The sequence below is a fragment of the Sycon ciliatum genome, chromosome 3 (genome assembly GCF_964019385.1).
Source record: "Sycon ciliatum chromosome 3, ocSycCili1.1, whole genome shotgun sequence".
In the NCBI taxonomy this organism is placed as follows: domain Eukaryota; kingdom Metazoa; phylum Porifera; class Calcarea; order Leucosolenida; family Sycettidae; genus Sycon; species Sycon ciliatum.
The window spans coordinates 36,017,362-36,043,170 of NC_088645.1; the positions used below are offsets into that span (position 1 = coordinate 36,017,362).

The 25,809-nt window shown below is 47.7% G+C and overlaps 1 protein-coding gene across 1 annotated transcript in view; it reads right to left on the reverse strand.

Moving 5' to 3' along the window:
• LOC135812088 (fibrillin-2-like) overlaps positions 1–25,809 on the reverse strand; it is a 160,228-nt gene that overhangs the window by 117,940 nt on the left and 16,479 nt on the right. Inside the window, exons 4-8 of the mRNA XM_065325417.1 lie at positions 24,195–24,362; positions 17,890–18,012; positions 15,716–15,838; positions 14,269–14,391; positions 11,371–11,496 (exon numbers count right to left, since the gene is read on the reverse strand). Coding sequence (XP_065181489.1) covers positions 11,371–11,496; positions 14,269–14,391; positions 15,716–15,838; positions 17,890–18,012; positions 24,195–24,362 — 663 coding nt within the window. The remainder of the gene's footprint in view (positions 1–11,370; positions 11,497–14,268; positions 14,392–15,715; positions 15,839–17,889; positions 18,013–24,194; positions 24,363–25,809) is intronic.

The following is a 25,809-nucleotide window of genomic DNA, read 5'->3' on the forward strand; positions in this document are numbered from 1 at the left end:
GAAACGAGTTAAGTGTAACTCTCTACCACTTTAGCTAGATACTATATACAGTCAGAAAGTGCAACAACTAGGCACAAAACTGACAGAGTACTGAAACATTCGACGTCCTGACATCTAGCTTCAACACATCTCCATAGTATCTAGTTAAAGTGGTGGAGAGTTACACTTAACTCGTTTCCATATGTTTCCATATGTCCTTTACCTTTCTACTTTTATTATTGGCGCAATACCCGAGTTTCAAATTTATATTATTATTATTATTATTATTATTATTGTTTAAATAACCGACGAGGAGACAACAGTCGTAAAATAGCAATGATATATAACCGACGAGGAGACAACAGTCGTAAAATATCAATTGTGCACTCATAACCATGTATAAACAATTAAAATGAAACAATTCCAGAACGTTTTCGTGTGACCATCATCAGTGGAACATCGTCACATACAGGGCCTGCTCTAGACATTCAACACAGCCCGGTCAGAGTGTACCTGGCGCATGCAGGCCAGCCGGGTCAAGCCGGGTCAGATCATCCGGCAGAAAAACAACCAAAAAGCCTTCTCAAAACTTGCAACTGTGTCAAAAGCTATCCAAAGTTACGCTTTTGACTGCCTGCCCCGTCGACTTTCAATGTCCTGACTTCCTGCTCGCCGCTGACCAGATCCCGCTCGAACCAGTTGACCCCAGTTGACCCAAGCCGAGTTTCTGTCGCTTGTAGACTGTACTAGTAGTCTGTAGTGTGTACGGTTGGGCTAGATTTGCAACAGATGGGGCCCGCGAGTCGTAAAATCCCGGTATTTTTGGAATCCATTGTCAGTTTGAGACATTTTTTAGCCGGGTCAGACTGGACCCGGCGTTATCTGTTCAGCCAGGTCGTGCAGTTCCCCAGCCGGGCGCGTGACCCGGCTGACCCGGCTCTCCAGCAGGCCCTGGTCACATAGTAAGAATCACTAAAACAACCAGTTATATAGCTAGAGTAATATGAAAAGAAGCGTGAGAATGCAGCACAGCTAGCAGTTATGCATAACGCGTGTAGTGTGAACCTTTGCAGTGTATCTGAGAATGGTAGCAGTAGATGAATGTGGCAGCTGTGTGGACAAAAACTGGTGAGTGCGTATTATATAAAAAGTGTGAGTGCTACAACATTTTCTTTTCATATTACTCTACAGAGTAGAGAGCTATATAACTGGTTGTTTTAGTGATTCTTACTATGATTGTGACAATAATTTTTACAAGAGGACAACGAAGTCAGGACATTGAAAGTCGACGGGGCAGGCAGTCAAAAGCGTAACTTTGGATAGCTTTTGACACAGTTGCAAGTTTTGAGAAGGCTTTTTGGTTGTTTTTCTGCCGGATGATCTGACCCGGCTGGCCTGCATGCGCCAGGTACACTCTGACCGGGCTGTGTTGAATGTCTAGAGCAGGCCCTGTATGTGACGATGTTCCACTGATGATGGTCACACGAAAACGTTCTGGAATTGTTTCATTTTAATTGTTTATACATGGTTATGAGTGCACAATAGGGCTTGAAAGTGCTACGTCACAGCATAGCAGCAATTTCAAAATTCAAAAACTGGATCCACTTGGATCCAGTTTTTGTATGGATCCAAGCACATTTCAAGATGTCTTACTCACAGCAAGGTGATGTAGCCAGTGAAACTGACTGATTTGGCTACTGGGGCGGGGTTACAACTGGTGGCGAAATAAAAGTCACACCTGCATGCGACATGAGTGGGTTGCTATGCACCCACATACTTAGGCAATAGCAAAGTCACACCTTAGTGGATCCAAAAATAGAAATCTGATGTCAACTTACTACTCCCTGGCCGTTTTGACGTAATCACTTTCAAGCCCTATTGATATTTTTCATTGCTATTATTATTATTATCATTATTTATTTATTTTTAATAACGAAGATACGTGTTGGGTCGCAAGTATCCACGCAAACACACATCCAGTCAAAATAAGGCACTTGTCAAAGTATCCGAACGTTTTCGGTCCCTTCTCATCAAGGATTTTACAGGGAATGGCTCAAATTGGAAAGACTAAACTTATATAGCGTAAAGATATGAGATAACAACACTCGTGACAAGGTGGAAAATTATCAAGTTCAGCACGACACAAAACTCGAAGGAAATAATAATAGTGATAAGAACAAAGTGAGCAAATTAAGTTACATTGTTAACACCTCGACGAGGAGTAAAACCAAACAATTGTAGCGACAACACATTTTCTTTCTGTACGCAAAGTTCAGGATCTAACTTACGGATATACAAAGCTTCTAACACAGCCAGATGCAACGCACATCTACCACGTGACAATATTGAGAACACATTATCACTGTACAACTCACGACAATTGGTACGGGCTGACAGATTTTGCTTGATTGACGAAGTGCGATTCTTATGCCCCGTTGGGTGTTGTCTCCTCCAATGTCCCGTCATCTCGCCTCTTCGCGGCATCACCACTATCCGTCTCTTTGCTTTTCCGCGGCCTTCCACGTTTTCTGACACTAGCCGTTGTGTGCGCGATGCCTAGTGTCCTTTCAGCTACGTCTCCTCAATGGCGGATTTCTATTGAGCTTCTCACTCCAACTTGTCCGGTGTTCGATATTGAGGTTCATTCTCGTGGTCTACCACGTTTTCGAATATTGACTGTTGTTGTCACTTCCGTTGTCGTTGTACGTGCGTCTCACCAGTCCGTATTTTTACTTGGCTTCGCGTAACCCTTCCCGACGCAGACAGATCCTTTGTCAATTTCGGTGCTTTACGCTATATAAGTTTTAGCCTTTCCAATTTGAGCCATTCCCTGTAAAATCCTTGATGAGAAGGGACCGAAAACGTTCGGATACTTTGACAAGTGCCTTATTTTGACTGGATGTGTGTTTGCGTGGATACTTACGACCCAACACGTACCTTCGTTATTAAAGTATTATCCGCCTCCGACCTCTTGTAAAAATTATTATTATTATCATTATTTTATATATCTAGTGAAGCAGTTTTCAATCGCTGTAGTTGTCCTGAAGCGATGTCAACGCAAAAGAGCAGCGCTGCCTTCTCTGCGTCATGAAAGCCCTTTGGAGAGCAGCACGTCGTAAGGCATAGACAATATTTACGACTTCCAGTTGTTGTTCAGTCCCAAACTTCTTTGCGCATGAGCTAGTATGGCTTGACAAGCCATAGAGATCCGCGAAGGGCGCCAACCACCTGGAAGAAGCCGTCTTCAATCAAATCTTTGCACTTTGCCTTGCACAGGCTTGGATCAAATTTCGAGAGAAGGTGGGTTTCTTCAACGCTATTGTTGATCCTGGAGCGGACCAGGGATCATTTTTGAGTTACTCTCGGTAGAGAAGGAGAAAAAAGAGAAAAAATGAACTTCGAATTACGAGTAGAGTAACTCCATCTCACTTCCAAATAAGCGCTCGAAGGACATAGTCACTGTACTGTAAACTTCTCTTCTGTACAAAGGCAGAGTTCGAATTATCCAGCGGGCGCACTTTTCGTACTTCGAATTATGCATTCGAATTTGACTCGAAGTGACTTGCAGAAGATCGGTACCACGAAAAATTACGAATTACACGGAATGTTCAAATTACACCGTATTCGAATTAGAGGGAGTCTACCTGTATTCTCATTGATCATTCCGTTATGTCCGCTTCGCTTATACTATTATTTTATCGCCGAAATAACCTCCTCGTCGCCTATTCATATAAGATAAACAATCTGAAACCCTCGTTGTTGTCCACTAACGAGGGTAGGTTATTATTTATTTTTCCTATTTTCGAACACAATATTTTTTGGCTACCGTTCTGCTTTCATTTCGCGTGAATTTTTCAACTACAACTAGTAGTAGTATAAAATATACTTTTTCGTGCAAATTTTCGCATTTTGAATAGTTTGGTATTTTGGTTAAAAAAAACGAGTAGACCTGTACAGGGTCCGCACACAGACATACATTAGAAGTTCAAGTATATTTCGGGGCACAAAAAACCAAGATTTAAGGACTTTTCAAGGATATTTTCAAGCGACCAACCGTACAGCAAACAACCGCACAGCAACTATTAAAATACGAACAGCACGTAACGTTACGGCGGAAAATACACACTAAAGACCTACGGAGCGATTTTATTACAGGCACCGTACATGTGACTGAGCATCAAGAGCATTAAAAGAGAGTCACAGCGTGATGACCATAATTAAAAGATATTATAAGAAGACCATGAAGATAAAAATAAAATTAGACTAACAAAAGAAAAAAAATGAAAAGGCAATTGGTGGGAGAGCCACAGTAAAGAGAGAAAACCCAAAAAAAACACTAAAAGACAATGCTAGCTCAGTTCTTTTGAGCATTAACAAGGCTGTCCAATTCAGACACAACAGAAGCCAGCTCAGCAGCCTTCGTTTTCATCGTACGACGCATGCTGTTGGACTTGGACACCCAAGTAAGGTCGCCGGTCTGCTCCGCTTTCTCTGAGAACTCATCTGCAGATAAAGAGAGCGATGAGATGGTGTCCTCCAGTTGCTTCTTTTTCTTTCTGCACGCGCCAACCTCCTCCTCCGCAGCCTTCCGCTTCCTGGACTGAGCAGTGTCCTGTTCCTCTCTGCGCTGGTTGTCCAGGTGCCGCTGGTATACCTGGCGTGCAGAGCTGGCAGCCAGGAGGATAGCAGGTGATGAGACATCAACATGCTCAATGCCACCAACTGCAGCAACGTGGTCGCAAATTGAGCGCCGTGCAACAAACCCAGCTTCTGACAGATTGTCAGCCTCCACCTGGCGGTTCACGCTGAAACCTCTCTCGACAGTAGCCTGCCCATGCGAGAGTAGCAGGAGGTCACGGACAAGTTTCCATAGCTTCGCATACCTGGGGTTGCTGGCCATGTCGGTCCAAAGCAGGTGGTCAATGCGTGCATCTGCTGAGGTCGGATCGAATGCAGCATATGCAGACCTCTTCAGAGGGATGACCGAGGAGAGGAAGTCGCTGTACTCTTTCAGGATGTCTTCACAACCGAATTCTCCGCCTTCGACTCTTCCTGCTTCATTAAAAGCAGCACAAACACGCTTCATCAGCTTCATGCACTCTTCCTTCCCCGAAGACACAGCCATCTTGCGTGGGTCAAGGCAGGAGGCAGAACGAACCAGTGGAAAGGAGAGTGGCGACTTTTCCTTTAACTTCACTACCAGTGCAACAACAAAGTCCCTGCACTGGGCTCTCAGGTCGCGGCACTGGAGCTGGCTGATCTTCTTGCCACTGACGAGGTGCCGTGCATGCTCCTCTGCAGCAAATCCCATGTTCACCTTGGTCACTGGCAGAAGAACTGACTCATCAGTGACATCGATGGCCATCAGGCGAACCGTGGACGAGCTGGCACTGAGGGTATCCTGCTTCACAATGCGGCTCAGGAGGCTACGTAGCATGGACTCCAGGGCACTATGCAGGAATGGCACCATCGGGCAGTCAGTCTGGAACTTGACAAGGAACGGCTGCACCTCCCTAGCAATCGAAGCAAAGCACTTCACCTTGACAAGAACAGCCGGATCCTTGGACCATCTTCGAATTACGTCGTATGAGTCACAACCCGGGGCCTTCAGGGTTTTGTCCTCGACACGAGCAACGAAAACCAGGATGCTGCTCCACACGCTCACCGCCCTCTCTGCGACAGGCAGATTTTCCACCCATCGGTGCTGGCAAAATTTCAGGGGAAAGACACTGGACTCTGTGACTCTTGTGAAGTCCTCCCGTCTTGCAGGGCTGTCCCGGAAGCAATAGTAGAGAGCCTTCAACAGCGCTACCACACCCCACCCAGACTTTCTTGCACCATCCTGGAAAGCTCTGTGCACAACGTGTAGGCCACAGCTGCCGATGTCAACGATGGATTTATTGTTTGTGCGCTGGAGCTCTTCCTTCAGCAACCGGTGAAATTTCCAATTTACCGCTGGTCCATCCATGGACACCTGGACCAGTTTGCTGAGGCCGAGTTGATCGGTTGCGGCATGGAAATGGTCCAGCAGATCGTCGGCTGTTGAGTGTCCCAGATACACTGATGTAAGGTAGCGAGTTGCTACAGAGGCGCAATCCACACCGGAACTCCAAAGACGTACGTGAACGTCCATCTGTTTTGTTTTCGTCTTGAAGTTGTGGCTCTCGTCGAATAGCACCACGAATGACTCCGCCTTGTTCACTTTCTTCTGCAGCAGGTCTTGGAAGTACGTACCTAGGCCATAAGTACAGAGATAGCCGCATTTGCGTTCACCACAAGAGAATTTGGCTGCAATTTCACTGTCTGGGAACATCCTGCTCACCAGAGGGCCAACGTTGCTACTTGAACTATAGGAATAGTGCGAAGTGCACACTTTGAGTGCCCACAATACTTCTGCTTGCAAGCAGTCCATGCGAGTGATACGCGATGATAGTGTTGGGGTAGCTGTTGGGGTAGCGTTGTGGGAACTCACCAGTGGCAGATCACTGCGTGGTGGCGCTGGGCTAGTACTAGTACTAGTACTGCTGCTGGCACTGGCGCTGCTGCTGGCACTGGCGCTGCTGCTGGCACTGGCGCTGGCACTGGCGCTGCTGCTAACTGTCGACGACGGAACGAAAAAACGATTCACTGTCAAAGCTGGAGTACTCCGCTCCACAGCTTCACAATGCTTTTTCCCCTTCGCGTGACTCTTGACTGAGGAGATACCGCCGCCCGAAATATCAAAATCTGACCTGCAGAGTGAGCATCGTGCTCTGAATTCATCGCTGGGAATAGCTACTAGCCACTTGCGAAACTCCGGTGTTGACAGCCAAGCGTCACGAAAATGACATTTTCCCTTCGGAGGCATCTCCGCCACAACTGCTCCGACGCACGGCGAGTTACGAGAAAATCCACACCATGTACCAGCGAACTACTCAATCTGCGGTGAACTACAAAAAGAAGAGCCAGTAGAGGCTAGGCTAAAACTACTTACCACTTGAAGAGCGCGAGCAACTAAAGTAGTTACTCGAAAAATTCAAAAATGTGTAGTTTCGACTCGTCGACACAGGACCACTGCCGTACTTCCCGCTAGTACTGTATGTAGCATGTATGCAGCTAGTACTACGCTCGTACAGTGCAGGCGCGAACGGCAAGATCAAGCCGAGCAGGCCGCGCAGTCTTCGTTTCGCGTGCGCTTGTGAATTTGAAGTACGACTCGTACACAACAGTTGATCACAGTGGCATGCTTGGCACAGACTGTACATCACAGGGTACACTGACGCCGCCAAAAAACTGAATTTCAAGGATATTTCAGGACAAACCATGTATTTTAACAAGATTTACGGTTTTTTCAGTATATTCTTTACTGGGAATTTTTTTTAGGTATATTTTAGGGTTTTCAAGGGCTGTGCGGACCCTGCTGTACTGAGAGGTTCATTGTTATCCACACATCCTCACACAACAGTGGGTTACAGTGTCTGCTTTAGGATTTCAAACCAACCGGGTACACGTGTAGATCTACCTGGCACAACTCTTGCAACCGGGTCAGTCCCGGGTACAAGACTTAATCGCGGCTATTGTACATCAGAGAGCATTAGGACCAACAGCAGGTCAAACTGACTGTCCTATACGGACCCTTCTCGATCGTGTCCACAGAGGCGAGTTCGTGGACTTCGATTTCCTGCTGCCCGATACAGTTGCAGTCAGTGCAGCTCCGGTGACGTTCCAACTCCGTAGCCCCTCATATGTTGCTCTTCGAGCGCACTAGCATTTATTTGAATCCGAACCCAGAACTGCGCTTCGTAGGCTGCATGACGGTAGCACAGTGTTCATGAATGGTCTGTGTTCCACTGTTCCTCACCGCGTTTCACGAGTGCCTGTGGACGTATTTGGCCACGATCGTCGCGGCCAATTGCCAGTTCTTGCCACCTAGAAACTGGACGTTATCAATACTCAATCTGCGGACAACTGTTTCGTCCTTTGTGGACTCATCAGTGCAGCACAGAGGGAATTAAGCCGAACCTGATAGCAATGGAAAATAAAAATCTCCAAAGCCAGGTTATCAATATCAACTTGTGGCAACTGCGCCTCACGGTGTACTGGAACAGCACGACCCGCCTGCCAGCAGTGCAGCTCAGTGCACCCGCCAGCATTTCCATGCGCATTTCGTCCTACTCACCAGTACAGATCCGCATCACGTACCGCAACCGTATGCCGCTACTACGAGTACGGCGCTTGCACGTGTCAGCTCAGGCAGTGCTGCCTCCAGTGCCGACAGGAGCACCCTAGGGCTAAGTGTAAGGCATCATCAGTAACTGTGTAAGCACTCAGTTTCTCACTTCTCAAAATTACTGGATTCACATCCTGATCCTATGCTCCGGAAGTATGTTGCACATGGTCGTAATTGTGGTGTTGTGCTAGGTTTCATCGGCAACCACTCAACTAACTGGGATCCATTGAATTTAACACGGTCACATGCTAACCCAGATTATATTTCTGCGCAACGATCCGTTTCTTGCAGCAGGCTTGAAACAGCTGGCCCGTGTTCTTCACCCCCTTTCTCGTCTCTGTGCTGTTCCGGCGTAGATGCGGTTCCTAGACTAACGGGAAGTTACACACGACACACCCTTTGTAAAGCCTGGAGGGTCGAAGTGTCAACGATTACATTCCAGCAGACCGTATCTCTCCACAATGTCAAGATGACAATGCTGCAACATGATTAGACAATTGCTCGCCCCGCTGTACCTTGCTAAGCTCAATGTTAAAAGTTCATTCTGCCGAATTCCCGTCTGCCCGGAGGAGTGGCCCTTGTAGATCCGCTGGCAGGATCACTGAATACTGTTATGAGAGCGTTCTGCCCTTCAGGCTGTACTACGCTCCAGGCCAGCTATATGGAACTCTGTCGCATCCGCCAGTGAATGGATTGTGTGCGGGCAGTTCGCACTCCCACGCCTGTTGCATTACGGGGAATACCTCAATTAACGTTACTTCCTCAATGCATGCTCTGGACTTGTGTTAGCTCGCCAGCAACTCGCTATTCTGCTCCGAGTGTTTACATACCTCGGTGTTTCTCTGACCCCAGCAAAAGTGGAGGGTCCAGCTCAAGTCCTGACGTTATTGGCATCTTCCCATTACGGGAAATACCTCGACTAACGTTTCTGTCTCCATGCATGCTCTGGACTTGTGTTAGCTCGCCAGCAACTCGCTACTCGGCGCCGTGCGTTTACATACCTCGGTGTTTCTCTGGCGTCAGCAAAAGTGCTTCCTCGATGTATGCTCTGGACCTGTGTTAGCTCGCCAGCAACTCGCTACTCGGCGCCGCGCGTCTACATACCTCGGTGTTTTTTTTGGCGTCAGCAAAAGTGGAGGGTCCAGCCCACGTCCTGACGTTTATCAGCGTCATCCTGGACACCCGCGCGCTCACATCAGTCTGCCGATGGACGAACTTGCCAAGCTTCACGACCTACGGGCCACTCTCAACACAGCTGCAACTACCCAATGTCAACTCGAGTATCTTCTGGGAAAGCTCTCATTTGCTACAAGAGTGATAGTCCCAGGACGCACATTGCAGATTGTGGTCACTTGCCAACCAGTACCGGCAGCCGTATTACCTGATCAAGCTCTCCGAAGAGTGCCTCAAATATCTTCGCTGATGGCCTGAGCTCCTGGAATAGTAGAACGGCCGGTCCTTCTTCCTACAACCTAAGTGGACGCCGTCCCCCAACTTGCTGCTATTCACTGATGCAAGTGGTGCACTTGGCTGGTGCGCAAACAATTGCGACCGGGGATGGACAGTCAATCAAGCAGACCAGCCAATCGCAAAGAGTGGTTTGCAATTGTGGCAGCACCTGGGAAAGCTAGCGGCACCAGCTGCAGATGCCAATTGATCGGCTTTACAGCAACTGCGAAAATCTTGCTCATCAGTTGTGGCTATGGCCTGGCGTTATACACCGGCCACTCGTTTCGAATCAGCTGCCGGACTCGATACTCAGAGAGGCAGGAAGGTGGAAAGCCACGTCTGCCCGAGTAACATTCAGAGGCCACCAGCAGCCAAAGCATGGGTGGCTGTGACAATGGCCTCAGCCCATGATATCGAGTTCTGTTAGTCAATCGTTACCGAGCTTGCACTGCTTACAAGTTTCACAGGTAGCTGCACTTTGTGATCCGCTCTGGGAGTGCCGATTTATGGAATATATGCTCTCAACTGGTTATGCATCTCTATATATCTAGCATTTGGCGGCTCTATTCAGAGTCATTGGCAGCTCCATGCGGAGGCATTGGCGGCTCCATGCGGAGTCATTTGCCAGCTCCATGCGGAGTCATTTGCCGGCTCCATGCGGAGTCATTCGCTGGCTCCATGCGGAGTCATTTGCCGGCTCCATGCGGAGTCATTCGCCTGCTCCATGCGAAGCCATTTGCCGGCTCCATGCGGAGTCATTTGCCGGCTCCATGCGGAGACATTTGCCGGCTCCATGCGGAGTCATTCGCCTGCTCCAAGCGGAGTCATTTGCTGGCTCAGCTGCGAGCCATCTAGCGGCTCCAAGCAGAGCCATTATACCAGTTGCTCGAATCGGCACTCCCAGCTTAATGCAAAACTCGGTTGCTCTGTTGTGAGGTGGGGGGGGGGGGGGGGGTGCTAAATGAGCGTTAGCATGCTAACGCGAGTTAGCGAGAATATATGCTCTCAACTGGTTATGCATCTCTATATATCTAGCATTTGGCGGCTCTATTCAGAGTCATTGGCGGCTCTATGCGGAGTCATTCGGCGGCTCCATGCGGAGTAATTGGCAGCCCCATGTGGAGTAATTCGGCGGCTCCATGCGGAGTCATTCGGTGGCTCCATGCGGAGTCATTTGCCGGCTCCATGCGGAGTCATTCGCCGGCTCCATGCAGAGTCATTCGCCGGCTCCATGCTGAGTCATTTGCCGGCTCCATGCGGAGTCATTCGCCTGCTCCATGCGGAGTCATTTGCCGGCTCCATGCGGAGACATTTGCCGGCTCCATGCGGAGACATTTGCCGGCTCCATGCGGAGTCATTCGCCTGCTCCAAGCGGAGTCATTTGCTGGCTCAGCTGCGAGCCATCTAGCGGCTCCAAGCAGAGCCATTATACCAGTTGCTCGAATCGGCACTCCCAGCTTAATGCAAAACTCGGTTGCTCTGTTGTGAGGTGGGGGGATGCTAACCATACATTTTGCCATGGCATACCTGTCCTAATTTTGTAAAACCTGGCTGAATTTCTATTTCCCTGTTCTTGGACTTTTCTGGCCTCAAATGTGGCAAGGAGTAATTGCACGGGTCACACAATGCAGGATGTACTGTTGTTTTCACGATAATATCGACAACTACGTGACTCGGAGAGACACCAAAAAGTTAGGGTGCCAGTTTCCAATGAATGGACTGTAGCTACTTACTGGCGCAAGCTGATTGGAATGGTTGGTAGCCAGGACTACAGCACGCGAAGGAGCCGGGAGTGTTGAAGCATGACGTTGATGCCAGGCTGCAGTTGCCGCTCGTGGGCCTAGCGCATTCATCAATATCTGCAGTATAAGCATAGGTTGAACCACTACTGGTGTGTTGTTACCTTCTCCCCCAGGCCCCCGCCGTACAGCAACGCAAACTCTTGATTGTGCGTCTCATTCCATATCATTATTTTCTTATATTGACAATAAACGACGAGGGCATAGGAGGAGAAAGGAAATGCAAGACCCAAACAGAAAGGCGAAGCGAGAAGACACGAAGAAACAACAAAGAACAAGCAGTGATAAAGTGACGCCAAATCGAGATGACCATTCAGCGACCAATGCATAGAGAGTACATGACTTAGACCAAGACAACCAGACCACGGACGAATCACACATGGCTCTCACTCCCAGACCAAAACTAGCGCTGCGCATGCACGACATTCACTTGACAGTCACCCTCACACAGACGGAAGCAGATTCTCACACTCTGACAGCACGTACTCTTACATGCACTACATACCATAAGCGTCACACATCACACCATACTCGCATATACACTTAGACCATATAATTACGACATCAGACATCGGACTCTACAAGACAAGAACAAAATACAACGGGCGCAAATAATACTCGAGCGGAATTTCGTAACATACCGTATTTTTTGGAGTATAGTGCGCACCTTTAGTATAACGTGCACCCCCAATCTTCATTGGGGGTGCGCACTTCTTTAGGGCCTAAAATAGCACATCTAAAGTGCGCACTATACTCCGGAAAATACGGTACGCAATCAATACGTTACTGCGAGAGTGTGTTAATGACCTACACATGTTACCAAGAGTATCAAGCCCCACCACCACCACCACCACATATCCAACAAGAAGATTTACGGAAAGACCAACCAAGCCCCGATCTCGCAAACATGTAAAAAGCGTCGCCTCCTGTGGCTGGGGCGCGTTGCCCGCGGGAAGGACCAAACGCGGCCTGCTACAAGGCACTGCAGCGAGCAGTCAATACTTCGGACATCAAGCGCCCCCGTAGACGACCCCACAAGAGATGGGTCAACAACATCAAAGAAGTCCTCAAGCCTCAGGAATGCCTCAACCTCCCCACCAACAAGCAATTCCGGTTAACGACCTTTGACAGATGCATGACCCCGTATGATTTGTTTATGCGGGCAATATACGACCTGTTCATATTATCATTATTTACCCCCCCCCCCCACCAAGAGTGTGCAACTCTGCATATGGGGTCTCTGACGGCGAAAACTCACATCACGTGTCTCATGTATGTTTGTACTACGTACAAACGAAGGATAGTGTACGCGCAATCCGAAAATCTCCCATGATTATGCGGCTTTTTTGCGTACCCGGTACCGGCAGTGAGTTTCTGTCAGAGAGTGCTTTTTTATTGCCCCGCTGCTCGCTGAAAACGGCCTGAAAACTTACAACTGCGGCACCACACCACGTGATGTGAGTTTTCACCGTCGACACACCCCATGGGAAGGGTTTCAGGAGTTGCACACTCTTTGGGGGGTTATACTCTTGATTATACCAACCATGTGAAGAAGAGGTTGGTGCGACTTCGGCGATAGTATACCAAGAATGCAGTTGAAATGGGTGCCTTCGCCCTTATGAACCTCTCTAATATGCTTCAGATCACCCTAAAAACAGGTACAGAAAAAACCTGGTTTAATTTAAGCGACCACTCCACGGTGCAAGTAAAAGCGGTCGTTAAAGCCGGATGATCTTTAGAACCAGGTCCCACAGTGTCTGTGTATAACTGTCAGTGCATGGAAAAACGGTCACAATAATAGCACAGGGCACTGAGCTTTTCTCGTTTGCCATGGCTGGGAGTCGCCCTCATCTCTTCAGTTGAGTTACTCCGCACATAAGCAATGCGTGCTCATGGTACGAAATTGAGTTCAAAAAGAAGAGAAATGTACCTTAGGACCTGATTTCAACTTTCATCAAGATGTAGCGTCAAAGTTACTCAAAGAAAACACGATCACGATCGATCGTGAAGGCAATGAAGTCAAAGACAAAGTCGATCTTGAATTTTTTGTTGGTAAGATTGATCAATCGATCGATCGTAGGCAGTCAGAACGGCGATTAACGATGTAGCATTGAGTTTGTTTGCGTGCCACATGAGGACCCGTCTCTTCTGGATTACCACCACGAGTCGTTCCACTGCTATGTGTTTGTAATAGGTTTTCATTTGACCCGACGAGACCACACGACGCTTGCAGACCACTGCACGAACAGTTCACCAAAGAGCTATGTGTTTGGTTACGACGACAGCGAGCGCGATGATCGCGATTACGGAGACGACAACCTGTTCGCAATGGCGGCAGAGATGCACCAGCGCACAATTATTTCGAGTCACAGAGATTCTCCACCAACTTACCAAGACACTGTGTCGTTGCAAAGGGGGGGACATTCGTAGCCTTGTTGGCAGCAGGAGTAGGAGCTCTAAGTGCTCGGTGCGTTTCGTAAGCGACCGCCGTGCGCTCCCTAGAGCACAGGTTTACAATCTCCTGTCATCTCCTGTTATGGTCGTTATACTGTCAAAGTTTGTTATCTATCGTCCTGGACTATTTCCTGTTTTTAAGAATGATGGTGGTGCCTTTCTGGGACAACTGTGTTTTAATAGAGTTTTGGTTTAGAGTTTGGAGTTTTATTTACCAATTTTTTTCTCCTTTGAACATTCCTGATGCAATTCACATTTTTTGGCAGTTAGTCATCTCCGGCACCTTCCTAGTTTCATCAGCCGACTGTCAAATTCAATATAGAAAAGACAAAAGTTGGGACTGAAGACGTGGCCAGGGCATGTGTGGAAAGAACGTACCTGTACAGGAAATTCCTTCTCCAGTAAATCCAGGCTTGCAAACACATGAGAATGTCCCACTCTCATTAGTACAGTGAGCATCACTGCTGCATGTAAAATTCCGTTTTTCGCATTCGTTCAGTTCTGTACAGGGGTAAACACGAAGGCATGAACAGCAATGTCTTACTGTACAGAGAGAGAGAGAGAGAGAGAGAGAGAGAGAGAGAGAGAGATAGAGTGATAGACAGATAGACAGATATAGAGATAGATAGATAGACAGATAGATAGACAGATATAGAGATAGATATAGAGATAGATTGAGATAGATAGATAGAGAGATATAGAAAGATAGAGAGAGAGAGGTACTTCCTCCATTAACAAACACTTCGTGATAGATTTTGAATCTTTTTGATGGATATGAAAACGCTTAGAACAGGTCAAGAAATGTTTGTATCGACTGCAAACCACTGGATGAAGGTGATTCAGCCTATGTACAGCACCTTTACAAGAGAAACTGTTGGCGGAATGAGCAGAGAGTTCAGTTTGCGTCGCTTTCGCTCGACTCATTTTTGACCCTGCGTCACTGTCGTCATCTGCTGCACGCGAGTCGTCATCTCTCTCGAGTCGTTGATCAGCTCCTTTCAGCCTGGTCTCGGCTTCTTTGATCACACTCGGCTGACTTTGATGTCGCTGTCGTTCAAGTAAGTTGGCTTTCAAGCTGCGTGATCCGCAGCGATGGCGATTCCTAGTTTCCACCAGGGAGTCGTAAAAATATTTTACGACTCCCTGGTTTCATCTTCGCTCTCCAGAACTCAGCAAAACGAGGAGTAAAGGCACAGCCAAACTGATTCTATTTTCTCTGATGGATACCCCTGCCAGCACTGAATGGCAGCGGCTAGCAAGTCCAGTCGACTTTCTTTAGCCACGAGACTTGCATCAGACTGCAGACTTCTGAAAGAATACATGGTCATCAGCATTCGAATCTTGGCTTTGCGCAGGTTGAACAAAAACTTGAGTTCAGAATTATTTTCATTGAGCCGTGCGATCGGAGCAGCTCCTTGTTCACTCGCTCATTGTGTGCACTCGCTTATCACTCTCCAACTTACTCAGTGCTAGAGTAGTAGAGGGGCTTAGCAACGCAATATTCCCTTGGAGAAGTGGTATTTCAGTTTCGCTCGCCATGACTGTCATCACCTATGTTTCCAAAGCGCAACCATCGATTCCGCTCGGCTTGTTGTGAAAGGTCGATTTCCTTGAATCGTACCTCTTTCATGGCCCGCTAGGCAAGGCCAAGAAAGTGATTGCGACTCATTTCACGGCAGTTTGTGCGCAAACCAGCCCCTCAAAAATCCATCACGAAGTTTTTGTTAACGGAGGAAGTAGATAGATAGAGATAGATAGAGAGAGCTAGAAAGAGAGTAAGAGAGAGACAGATATAGAGAGATAGAAAGATGGATTGAATATTTACCTCGACAGCCAGTGCCATTTTTCTTAAGCCCCGGTGGGCATTTGCAGAGGAAAGAACCAACCATGTTTTCACATGTTGCCAGACCAGTGCAACCATGAAGCTCCAAGCTACATTCATCAACATCTGTTCCAATACAAATATGAATACAAATGCGAATACAACCTTGGATTTGTTACATTAAGCACATGCTTGAGGGTTACAGGAAACTTGGCGTTGAAACAAGTCAACCTTGCTCCACAGAAAAAGAGTGGGGGGGGGGGGCAGAGGTGACGGTTTGAATAGGAACGGTTTGACAGCAAAATTGTGTTGACCCAACCCGTCCATCAGCGTGGATTGTTCACTCGAAATATGGCATGTTGAAGTTTGCTCTGAGGCCAGAGTCGATCGAACTGAGCCACTCCTTTGTGTTGGCCTATTGCCTCCAAGTTGCCTTTTTTTCGTTTCAAATCAGAGGTGGCTCCACGATGGCCAGTACAGAGAAACAATAAGCCTTGGGTGTGCTTCCATTAGTTTTCATTGGTACATGGTGCGTTATTGGCGAGAGGCGAGCCGCTGTTCACCTGCGAAAAGAAGTTTATTTTCGAACGACGTCAAAACTCAAGTTGCATAGCGAAGCAACACGTCAAAAACTCGCTTGCTAAGTATGGCGCTTCTGGTCATCGCAGAGCCATGAAATGTTGGCTCAGAGCCAAAGGACACCAAAGTTATGAGCAGATAAGTAACTGGGCTCGCATATGCAGTGCATTCCTTGAAATAATTGTGCTACTTAACGTGTTTTGGGGATTTCCCCTCATCAGTTGAACCTGAGTAGGTCTAGGAAGATTGTGCCTGAAGAGCATTAATTTCCCTTTAGGCAAAGTGTGTTGGGGATTTCCCCTCACCAGTTGAACCTGAGTAGGTCTAGGAAGATTGTCCCTGAAGAGCATTACTTTCCCTTCAGGCAAAGTGTGTTGGGGATTTGCCCTCATCAGTTGAACCTGAGTAGGTCTAGGAAGATTGTGCCTGAAGAGCATTACTTTCCCTTCAGGCAAAGTGTGTTGGGGATTTCCCTTCAGGCAAAGTGTAACTACTGCTTCATGTTCAATGCGCCCGGCAGCAGCAGGGAGAAATTTACACCAGGGACCACCATCACAACACTATAATGAGACATGGGCAGCACAAACAGGGTTAGGTGACAGTTACAGTTGGCTGTGATTGAGTTGTTGAGGATATTTTAGCATATTAATAGGTATTCAGGGAAACACAGAGTAATCTAGTTGATAATATAGTAACAATGTTGCATGCACTTGCTGCTATGAACTTGAAAACTCAATCCCTGTCATGTGCAGGTCTGGTGTTATAGGCAGACAAAAAGAAGCCAAGCAACTGACGTTTCTCATGGCTGGGAACAGGGAGCAGTACAATACTGTGCTACTCCCTGGCTGGGAAGAACCTACAAGACTAGACATGCATGCTGGGCCAAGCCAGATACATCCACCAAACATGTGTTCCTCTTCTACGCACAGCAGCTCGTGTCTCATTCTGCACTCTTAGCACATGCTGTCTGCGTTAACATTTAGTGTTCTGGAGCTCTCAAACTCATCATCTGCGCTGCCTCCGCTGATCCGCTGATGGCTTGTCATCTGAGCGAAACTTCGTCCCTTTCACCTGATTCTTCTTGCTATGGACTATTGCAGGCAGCGGAGTACCTCTGGAGATCCAGCTGCCAAATATTCTAGTCGCTCGTGCTCCATCAAGAATTTGTAACGCAATCTTTCGTCAAGAATTTAATTGTTTCGCTCTCTTTCGAGCGCATGATTTCGCAGGCGCTACCCAGAGCGCAAGCGCCTCCATGGAGGCGAAAACATTTCCCTGGACGCCCCAAGTGCCTGGCAGATTAACTGCAAAGGTTATGACAACAAATTATAGTGAAGCCACCAAGAGGAAAGCACTTTCAAAGCGATAGCGCAAGAAGTCTTTCCGCTTTGATCGCGGTGATTAAAAAACGACATCGGTTCGGTTTTTTGCAAATTGAAAAATCACCAGGACCCCGGTTCTTGCTGCCGATGCCTCATATATTTATTATTTACTTATTCCACATCCTATATTGCATGTAGTTGCGAATCGAAAGGGAGGGGGTGAAAGCCAACCGCGGCTGACGAATCTAGAGAGAAATATGAACCTATAGTATTTACCTTCACAGTCAGTTCCATTACTGCGAAACGCTGATGGGCATGTGCACTGGTATGATCGGTATGTGTTTACACACATTGCCATTCCATTGCATTTATGAATGTTCAAGTTACATTCATCAGCATCTGTTCAAATATAAATACAATATACAAGTTCAAGCCTTGGATGTTCAACAGTTGTGGGTGTTGAAAAGGGGTGGGGGGGGGGGGGGGTGGGGAGTCTGAAGAAGAAGAAAAACAACAACTGCTGGTCACCACCATGACTAAAACCAGAGACCTTCCAGCAATGGTGTACCTGTCATCCCAGTAGAGACTTTCCAGCAATGGTGTACCTGTCATCCCAGTAGAGACCTTCCAGCAATGGTGTACCTGTCATCCCAGTAGAGACCTTCCAGCAATGGTGTACCTGTCATCCCAGTAGAGACCTTCCAGCAATGGTGTACCTGTCATCCCAGTACAGACCTTCCAGCAATGGTGTACCTGTCATCCCAGTAGAGACCTTCCAGCAATGGTGTACCTGTCATCCCAGTAGAGACCTTCCAGCAATGGTGTACCTGTCATCCCAGTAGAGACCTTCCAGCAATGGTGTACCTGTCATCCCAGTAGAGACCTTCCAGCAATGGTGTACCTGTCATCCCAGTAGAGACCTTCCAGCAATGGTGTACCTGTCATCCCATTAGAGACCTTCCAGCAATGGTGTACCTGTCATCCCAGTAGAGACCTTCCAGCAATGGTGTACCTGTCATCCCAGTAGAGACCTTCCAGCATTGGTGTACCTGTCATCCCAGTAGAGACCTTCCAGCAATAGTGTACCTGTCATCCCAGTAGAGACCTTCCAGCAATGGTGTACCTGTCATCCCAGTAGAGACCTTCCAGCAATGGTGTACCTGTCATCCCAGTACAGACCTTCCAGCAATGGTGTACCTGTCATCCCAGTAGAGACCTTCCAGCAATGGTGTACCTGTCATCCCAGTAGAGACCTTCCAGCAATAGTGTACCTGTCATCCCAGTAGAGACCTTCCAGCAATGGTGTACCTGTCATCCCAGTAGAGACCTTCCAGCAATGGTGTACCTGTCATCCCAGTAGAGACCTTCCTGCAGTAGTGTACCTGTCATCCCAGTAGAGACCTTCCAGCAATGGTGTACCTGTCATCCCAGTAGAGACGTTCCTGCAATAGTGTACCTGTCATCCCAGTACAGACCTTCCTGCAATAGTGTACCTGTCATCCCAGAAGAGACCTTCCAGCAATGGTGTACCTGTCATCCCAGTACAGACCTTCCAGCAATGGTGTACCTGTCATCCCAGTAGAGACCTTCCAGCAGTGGTGTACCTGTCATCCCAGTAGAGACCTTCCTGCAGTAGTGTACCAGCAGAGACCTTGTCAACCTTACTAGTACGTTCAGACATTGAATAGGACATATCACAGATTTGGTATAGGAAACTGCGGCACAGCACAACTTCACAAAGGACCATTAGCATGCCGTGAAACGTCACCGGGAACGAGTTCATCGGAACGCACATGAAACACGGCGTGATTTAGGATTAGCTGCGCGCGTTAACAACCGGTCTACATGAGTCGGCTGCTTTCCAGTTTCAAACAGTTTTCTGATATAATTTTTGCGAACTTTTCCTTGAGAACAATTTTCAGCCTGCCTGACTTTTACCCGAAGGAAAGTGAAAGGAACTCCATGACAGCCACATCGCCGATGGATGGGTGCAGCAAAGGGTTGTGTTCATGAGGTCCATGCCAAAACATTCTCCGAAAGACTTTACAACGGAGCCAGTCAGTTAATATTACGTTTCGGAGCAGCAGACAAAAAATAAGCGAGCAAGCTGAAGGTTGTCTTGAACAAGCCTAATTCTTGGCACTTTGGTTACCCTCGATCCTGCTCTGTGTCGTGTTAGTAATGGTTATGCAAAAATCAATGGTCCTACTGGTTGTTTGGTCCATTTCGCCATCATATTTATTCTAACAAGAATGGGTGAGATATTCTAGAAATTTGAGAAAAATCGCAAAGACAAAAAGAGGCGTGAATTACGGTGCTTGAGTAAAACCCACTCGTTCTGAACTCGTCAAACACGAGCATGTTTCACTTGGTCAGGACGGGACTCTAACCCAGCTCCCCTTCACGTTGCCGTTTCACGGCTTGCTTATGGTCCCTACAGTCACAGCACTTTTAAAATTCTTACATCAAGAAAAACAAAAAAACAAAAACAAAACAATGGATGCGTGCCGTTATCAAGAGTATAATGGTAAGCTCCCAAGAGTGTGCAATTCCTGATGCAGCGTGCCATGCACAATATGCATGTATGTTGTCCTATGACTGTGTTTTATGTATTGACTATAGTGGTGAAACGAATATTCGAACATTCGTTCGGTTCGGTTTTTACAAGAACATTGCCACTGCATTGCCACTGCATTGCCACTGCATTGTCACTGCATTGTCACTGTATTGCCACTGGTTATGATCGTAAGCACAAAGCCTCTTTTATGGGCATTCCGGAAACATTTCTAACCAGAATAAATCTTCTTCTTGAGAAAGAAAGAGAGAGAGAGAGAGAGAGAGAGAGAGAGAGGCAGGCACACACACACACATACACGCACACACAGCAAGAGAGAGCATGAACTATCTATACTTCAATTGGCTGTGAAGGAAGATCTGGCAGTGAAGGTTCATCATCGTCTTCGACTGCAGCCAAGACAAGTGGCATGGCCGGCTTCGGTGGCGCAGGAACTCGTACATCGATGATGTGGGCGTTCTTGTTCAGAAAGACTTGTGCATAGATCATTTCTGCAGACAACTTGCTCTGGCGCTTGTCGACGATCTGCCCAGCAAAGGAAAACACGCGCTCAGCTGCAACAGAAGTTGCTGGAATGCACAAGTACTTCCGTGCGAGTGGAGCCAAGCGGGGAAATCCGGCAGCATTTGTGCTCCACCACAACAGAGGGTCAACAGAGCGCTTGACTGGCTTTTCAGCCAGATAAGCTGCTACCTCTGCTTCAATGGATCCCTCGCTATCCTCATCCTCACCGTCCTCGCAAAGCAGCTGATCCAGAAGGCAGCGGCGTTTTGCTGGTGGCTCGGAGCTAGAGCTTGAAGATTCCGTGCAGGGCGAGCAGCCGACAATTGCGTAGCTGATGAGCGTTTGCTGCACTTCATGTTGCTGCTCCAAGTCGAGGAACTTTAGAGCCCGAAACCGAGGGTCCAATGCAGCAGCAAGCACTGCCTCTCCGTTGACATTTAAGCCATCCAAATGAAAGCGCCTAGTTATACTATCCGCAAAGGCCTGCTTCACGCATGCCACTACCAGCAGATCGTCATCATCTCCGGTCTGGCAATGGGACTTCAGTGCCTTCAGTAGGGGAAGAAGCCAGGACAGGGTTGAGTACTGCTCACCGCCCAAAGATGTTGTCACCTGGTCCACCGACCTCAGGAAATCGAGGAGATGTTCAGCAGTGGCCCATTGGTCTGCGGACAAGTCCATGGAGCGGCGATCTTTGTCTGGCATATCCGCAAGGACCAACTGCACAGGCACTTTCAGCTGGACAAGACGATCCAACATCAGGTACACACTGTTCCATCTTGTTGCACAATCCTGAACCAGGTGCTTCACTTCCTTTGCACCAACCAGACGTTGCTTATCTTCAAGCTGGCCAGTTTTCAAGGCGGAATGCTTGAAATGTCCAACTAAGTGGCGGCACTTTGCAAACAGGTTTGATAAGGTCTTCTTATCCAGGGAGTCTCGTAATGCATTTTGAATTCGGTGAGCAGCACAGACAAGGGATGGCCATTTCAACTCTTCCCACAAGATACGGCCTGGAGTTGCACAAAAACAAAGGACAAAGAGCTCCATTTTTGCTACGGTAAGTGAATGAATTTTACTTTATTCGTTGGTTCCCTTGCCACATGCATGCATGCACGGTATGTGTGTGTGTGTGTGTGTGTGTGTGTGTGTGTGTGTGTGTGTGTGTGTGTGTCTGGTATGTATGTATGTATGTGCAAAGGATCCATCTGTTTAGCAGCTTGACTTATTCAAACTGCACACTCTGTCCACCAAGTCAAATGCACTATTATCATTCTAGTTACCTGGCACTCATCTCTAAAATGCAATTCTATAAAATTAATTAGTACCGTACTTCAGCACATATAAGCGCATGTGCTTATGTCCGGACAGAAGCGCACCCCCAAATGCGCTTATATGTGAACACTATTGTTGAAACATCCGGGAGCTGAATATCCTGCTGAGCATTGTGATAACACCGTTGTTTAGGGCACAGACAAACCTTTGTTGCACATATAAGCGCATGGGCTTCTACCCGAACATGTTCACACAGCAACAAATCTTTTTTGTAGCAAATTTTCACTTATAAGCCCATGGGCTTATATGTGGGGAAGTACGGTATAATGGTTGTAGTTCCATGCTTACCTGCATATTCCACGTTCGCCGCCTGGTCATGCACGATGCCACAGATTTTGGCTGGATCGACGTCATATTTGCGCACAGCGGACTCTATCTGCTCACTGATGCGAACACCTGTGTGGGAACCAGGGAACTCAGTTGTCTCCAACGTGCATGATGCCATTTTTCAGCTCGCGTCCACGAAATGCGCTGTAGTCGTGGCGAATGCATGCGTTGCCTTGGACGTCCAAATGTCGGTGGTCAATGCAACATAGCTTACGTCGGCCAGCTTCCCCTTCAAAAGAGTCACACCGTGGGCGTGATCCTTGCGGACAAGTTTAGCAATATGGGTTCTCGAAGGAAGCACACATCCGGGCTCAACAAAATCCATCAGCTCCTTTAGGCCAGAGTCCGTGACTAGGCTGAGCGGCCGCCCATCTAGCCAGGTCCACCGTGCCAGGATCTTGGTGATGGCCATTGCACGAGGAACCGACACAACCCGCACTTTGGGCGAACTTCGCGATGGTCAGCTGAGAGTCCACTTTCTTGGCAGTGCTGGTCTGCTCCACGAAGTCAGAGGGGTGGGGATTTTTCAGGTGCCCCTGCAAGTTCGATGTCGAGGAGCCATCGTACTTCAGCACATCCTCACACAATAAACACTTCGCTTGATGGCCCTCGACATCGCGAGTGAAGAATTTCCACACTGCGGAACGTGTCTGGCGACTGAACTGAGTCGATGCGCTCGAAGGAGCTTGGGACAGAGTCACAGAGTTCGACATCGCAAACTTGCAAAGACAACCTAAACACTTCAGTTCAAACAAACAAACAAGGAGACGACTCGACTTGTTCAAAACTTGCTCCAACAGGCAACACTGAAGAGTATTTCCCATAACAACGAATCTTATCCGGGTGAGTCTCGACGGTACAGTTCCAGCAGCGGTTGGAAACTATTTTTAGAGACGACAGTTACTAGTACCTTCCGGATTTCGCGCCAGGATGACATGCAAGTACGAGTGACAAGCACTGCATGCATGCACTGTGCTACATGCAAAACGGTCACATGTAGCAAGATCGATTAAGAACAACACGCTCAAACTGTACATCGGCTGTGCGATGTACGACTGTGCAAGTCAGCACCGTACCGTACTGTCGTACAGGACTAACGGGTACTCGTTTGCTAACGGATCAGCAGCTAAACGAACCCGGATCACCCGTTTCACCCCTAGATAATACGGTATCCCATTATATTCCATGACGTCTATAGACATCATCCCGCGCAAGGGGGGGGGGCATTTTCAGCGTTCAATGGGTTACTACACGGAATGGAAGTACCACGCGGCAATGCTGTATGGAAGTGCATAATAGCTGGGTTTGGTCGGTTGCTTACTGGTATGGGTGAAAGTAGCTGCCAAAATGGCGGTCTGATGCTCCCCCCCCCCCCCCCCCCCACTAACTTTTGTTCAGTTAGGTTAAGGTAGCTCGAACCACTTTGGCCATGAAAAACCTTTTACAAAAGAAGTGCTGCTTTCTCTGTTCTAAGTTGTTCTCTAGCATGCATGGACTGCGGAAATGATATTCCTATGGGGCATACTTATGTTTTTTGTTGTACTTATGGCCACTTGAAAGTGCGAAAAACGCAATTTTCGTTACTTCGAGGCCCCATAAGCACAACAAAATACATAAGCACCCCATAGGAATATCATTTCCGCAGTCCATGCATGCTTGAGAACAACTTAGAACAAAGAAAATAGCACTTCTTCTGTAAAAGTTTTTTTCACCTCCAAAGTGGTTTCGCTACATTTAAAAAAATGCACAACTACGTACACATGATCAAAGTATGACATCATTGATCGATACATGTATCAAAGTACGACATCATTGATCGATACATGTATCAAACTCTTACCAGCGCAAGAAGGCCAGATGCTTTGACCGTCGCAGTAGTGGGGCGCAGGTACGCCCGGCTTCAATCCTGGCCAGACCAATCCTGGTTTGCAGGTCAAATTCTTCAAAATATTGGTTATGTCAGTGACGGTGCCATCAAAAAAATTCCCCGGTTTCGGGCATGCTTGTACTGAAGGAGAAGAAACAAAGAGAGCATTCAACGATGTATGAAGGCAGCAAAGGGAGCAGATGAGCGACCTGCAACTCTGGACTGTTTGCGGTACTGGCTTATTGCCTAGATCACATTAAAGTACACCAAAAAGTACTCCGAAAGTAATTGCAATAAAATTGCAATACAATTCACCAGTGTTGTTTAAAACTTTGTACATAACAGCTGTCCACAATATTTGCGGGCTCTTGTATCTGTCCCGTACCGTACCAATATTCGTCGTATTATGCATACGACTCCCTGATGTAGAGGGGGATTTGGAAAGAAATAGGGAGACGAGGAGGAATTTAAATTAGAATAGACGCCGATTAGGTGATAGGATGCGTCAGCATAAACATACTTTGGAAGAGAGATCCCGTCGTCTCCAAAATAGGCGTGAACGAGCGATTCAGTGCCGGTCACAGGAAACGTCGGAAGAGAGATCTCGTCGACTCCAGAACGCCCGTGATCGGTAGAGTCTCGCGGTACCAGGCAACGTCAGGACAGACATCCCGTTGAGTCCAGGAAGCCCGTGATCGGCAGAGTCTAAGCCGGTCCCAGGAAACGTCAGGACAGACATCCCGTCGAGTCCAGAACGCCCGTGATCGGCAGAGTCAGCGCCGGTCCCAGGAAACGTCAGGACAGACATCCCGTCGACGCGCAGAAAAACTAAATCTGCAGCCTCTTTTTCCGTCGAACAGGATACGTATTTATATAGGAGACTGTTAAGTTATGTAATGTCCAAATTTCGACGTGAGCAGCAGGTACGAAGTAGTGGTTGCGACTTCGGCGATGACTTGTTTCTTACAAGTCATCGCCGAAGTCGCAACCACTACTTCGTACTGTTGTGCCCAGCGCGGGCTTGCGACTAGTTGGTTTGGAGGTGACAGCGTTGCGAATGACCGAGGGTCCTCGACGTCTGTCTCACCGGCCAGGAGCGACACTGACTCACGCTGCTATCTGGTGTTCACGAGGTGTTTGTCGCGCTGGAAATGGAGCGTCTCTGTAAGTTTGTATCCCTGGTGATGTTTGTGCCTGGAGAGTACTATATAAGTGGTGCTCTTCAGGCACAATCTTCCTCAGCCTACTCAAGCTCAACTGATGAGGGGTGAATTCCCCGAAACACTGTGTATTGAGCAGGGAGTGGTGCTTTCTTGCAGGTTTGCCGAGTCGAGGTTCGATTGACTTCTCGTGTGCTCTGGATGGCAGTCGTGAGTCAGTCAAGTGTCAAGTAAAGTCGGCGGAATAGCGCGAGCTCCGGTGTGGGAAGCAAACCCTTTCTTACAATGCATCGCCGAAGTCGCAACCACTACTTCTTACAATATAAGGAGATAAAAATTAAAGAAGGAGCAAAACAAAAGTAGATGATTATTAGAGAAACAACAATCCGCAATAAATTCTGCAAATACTTTTGCCTAACTCATAATAT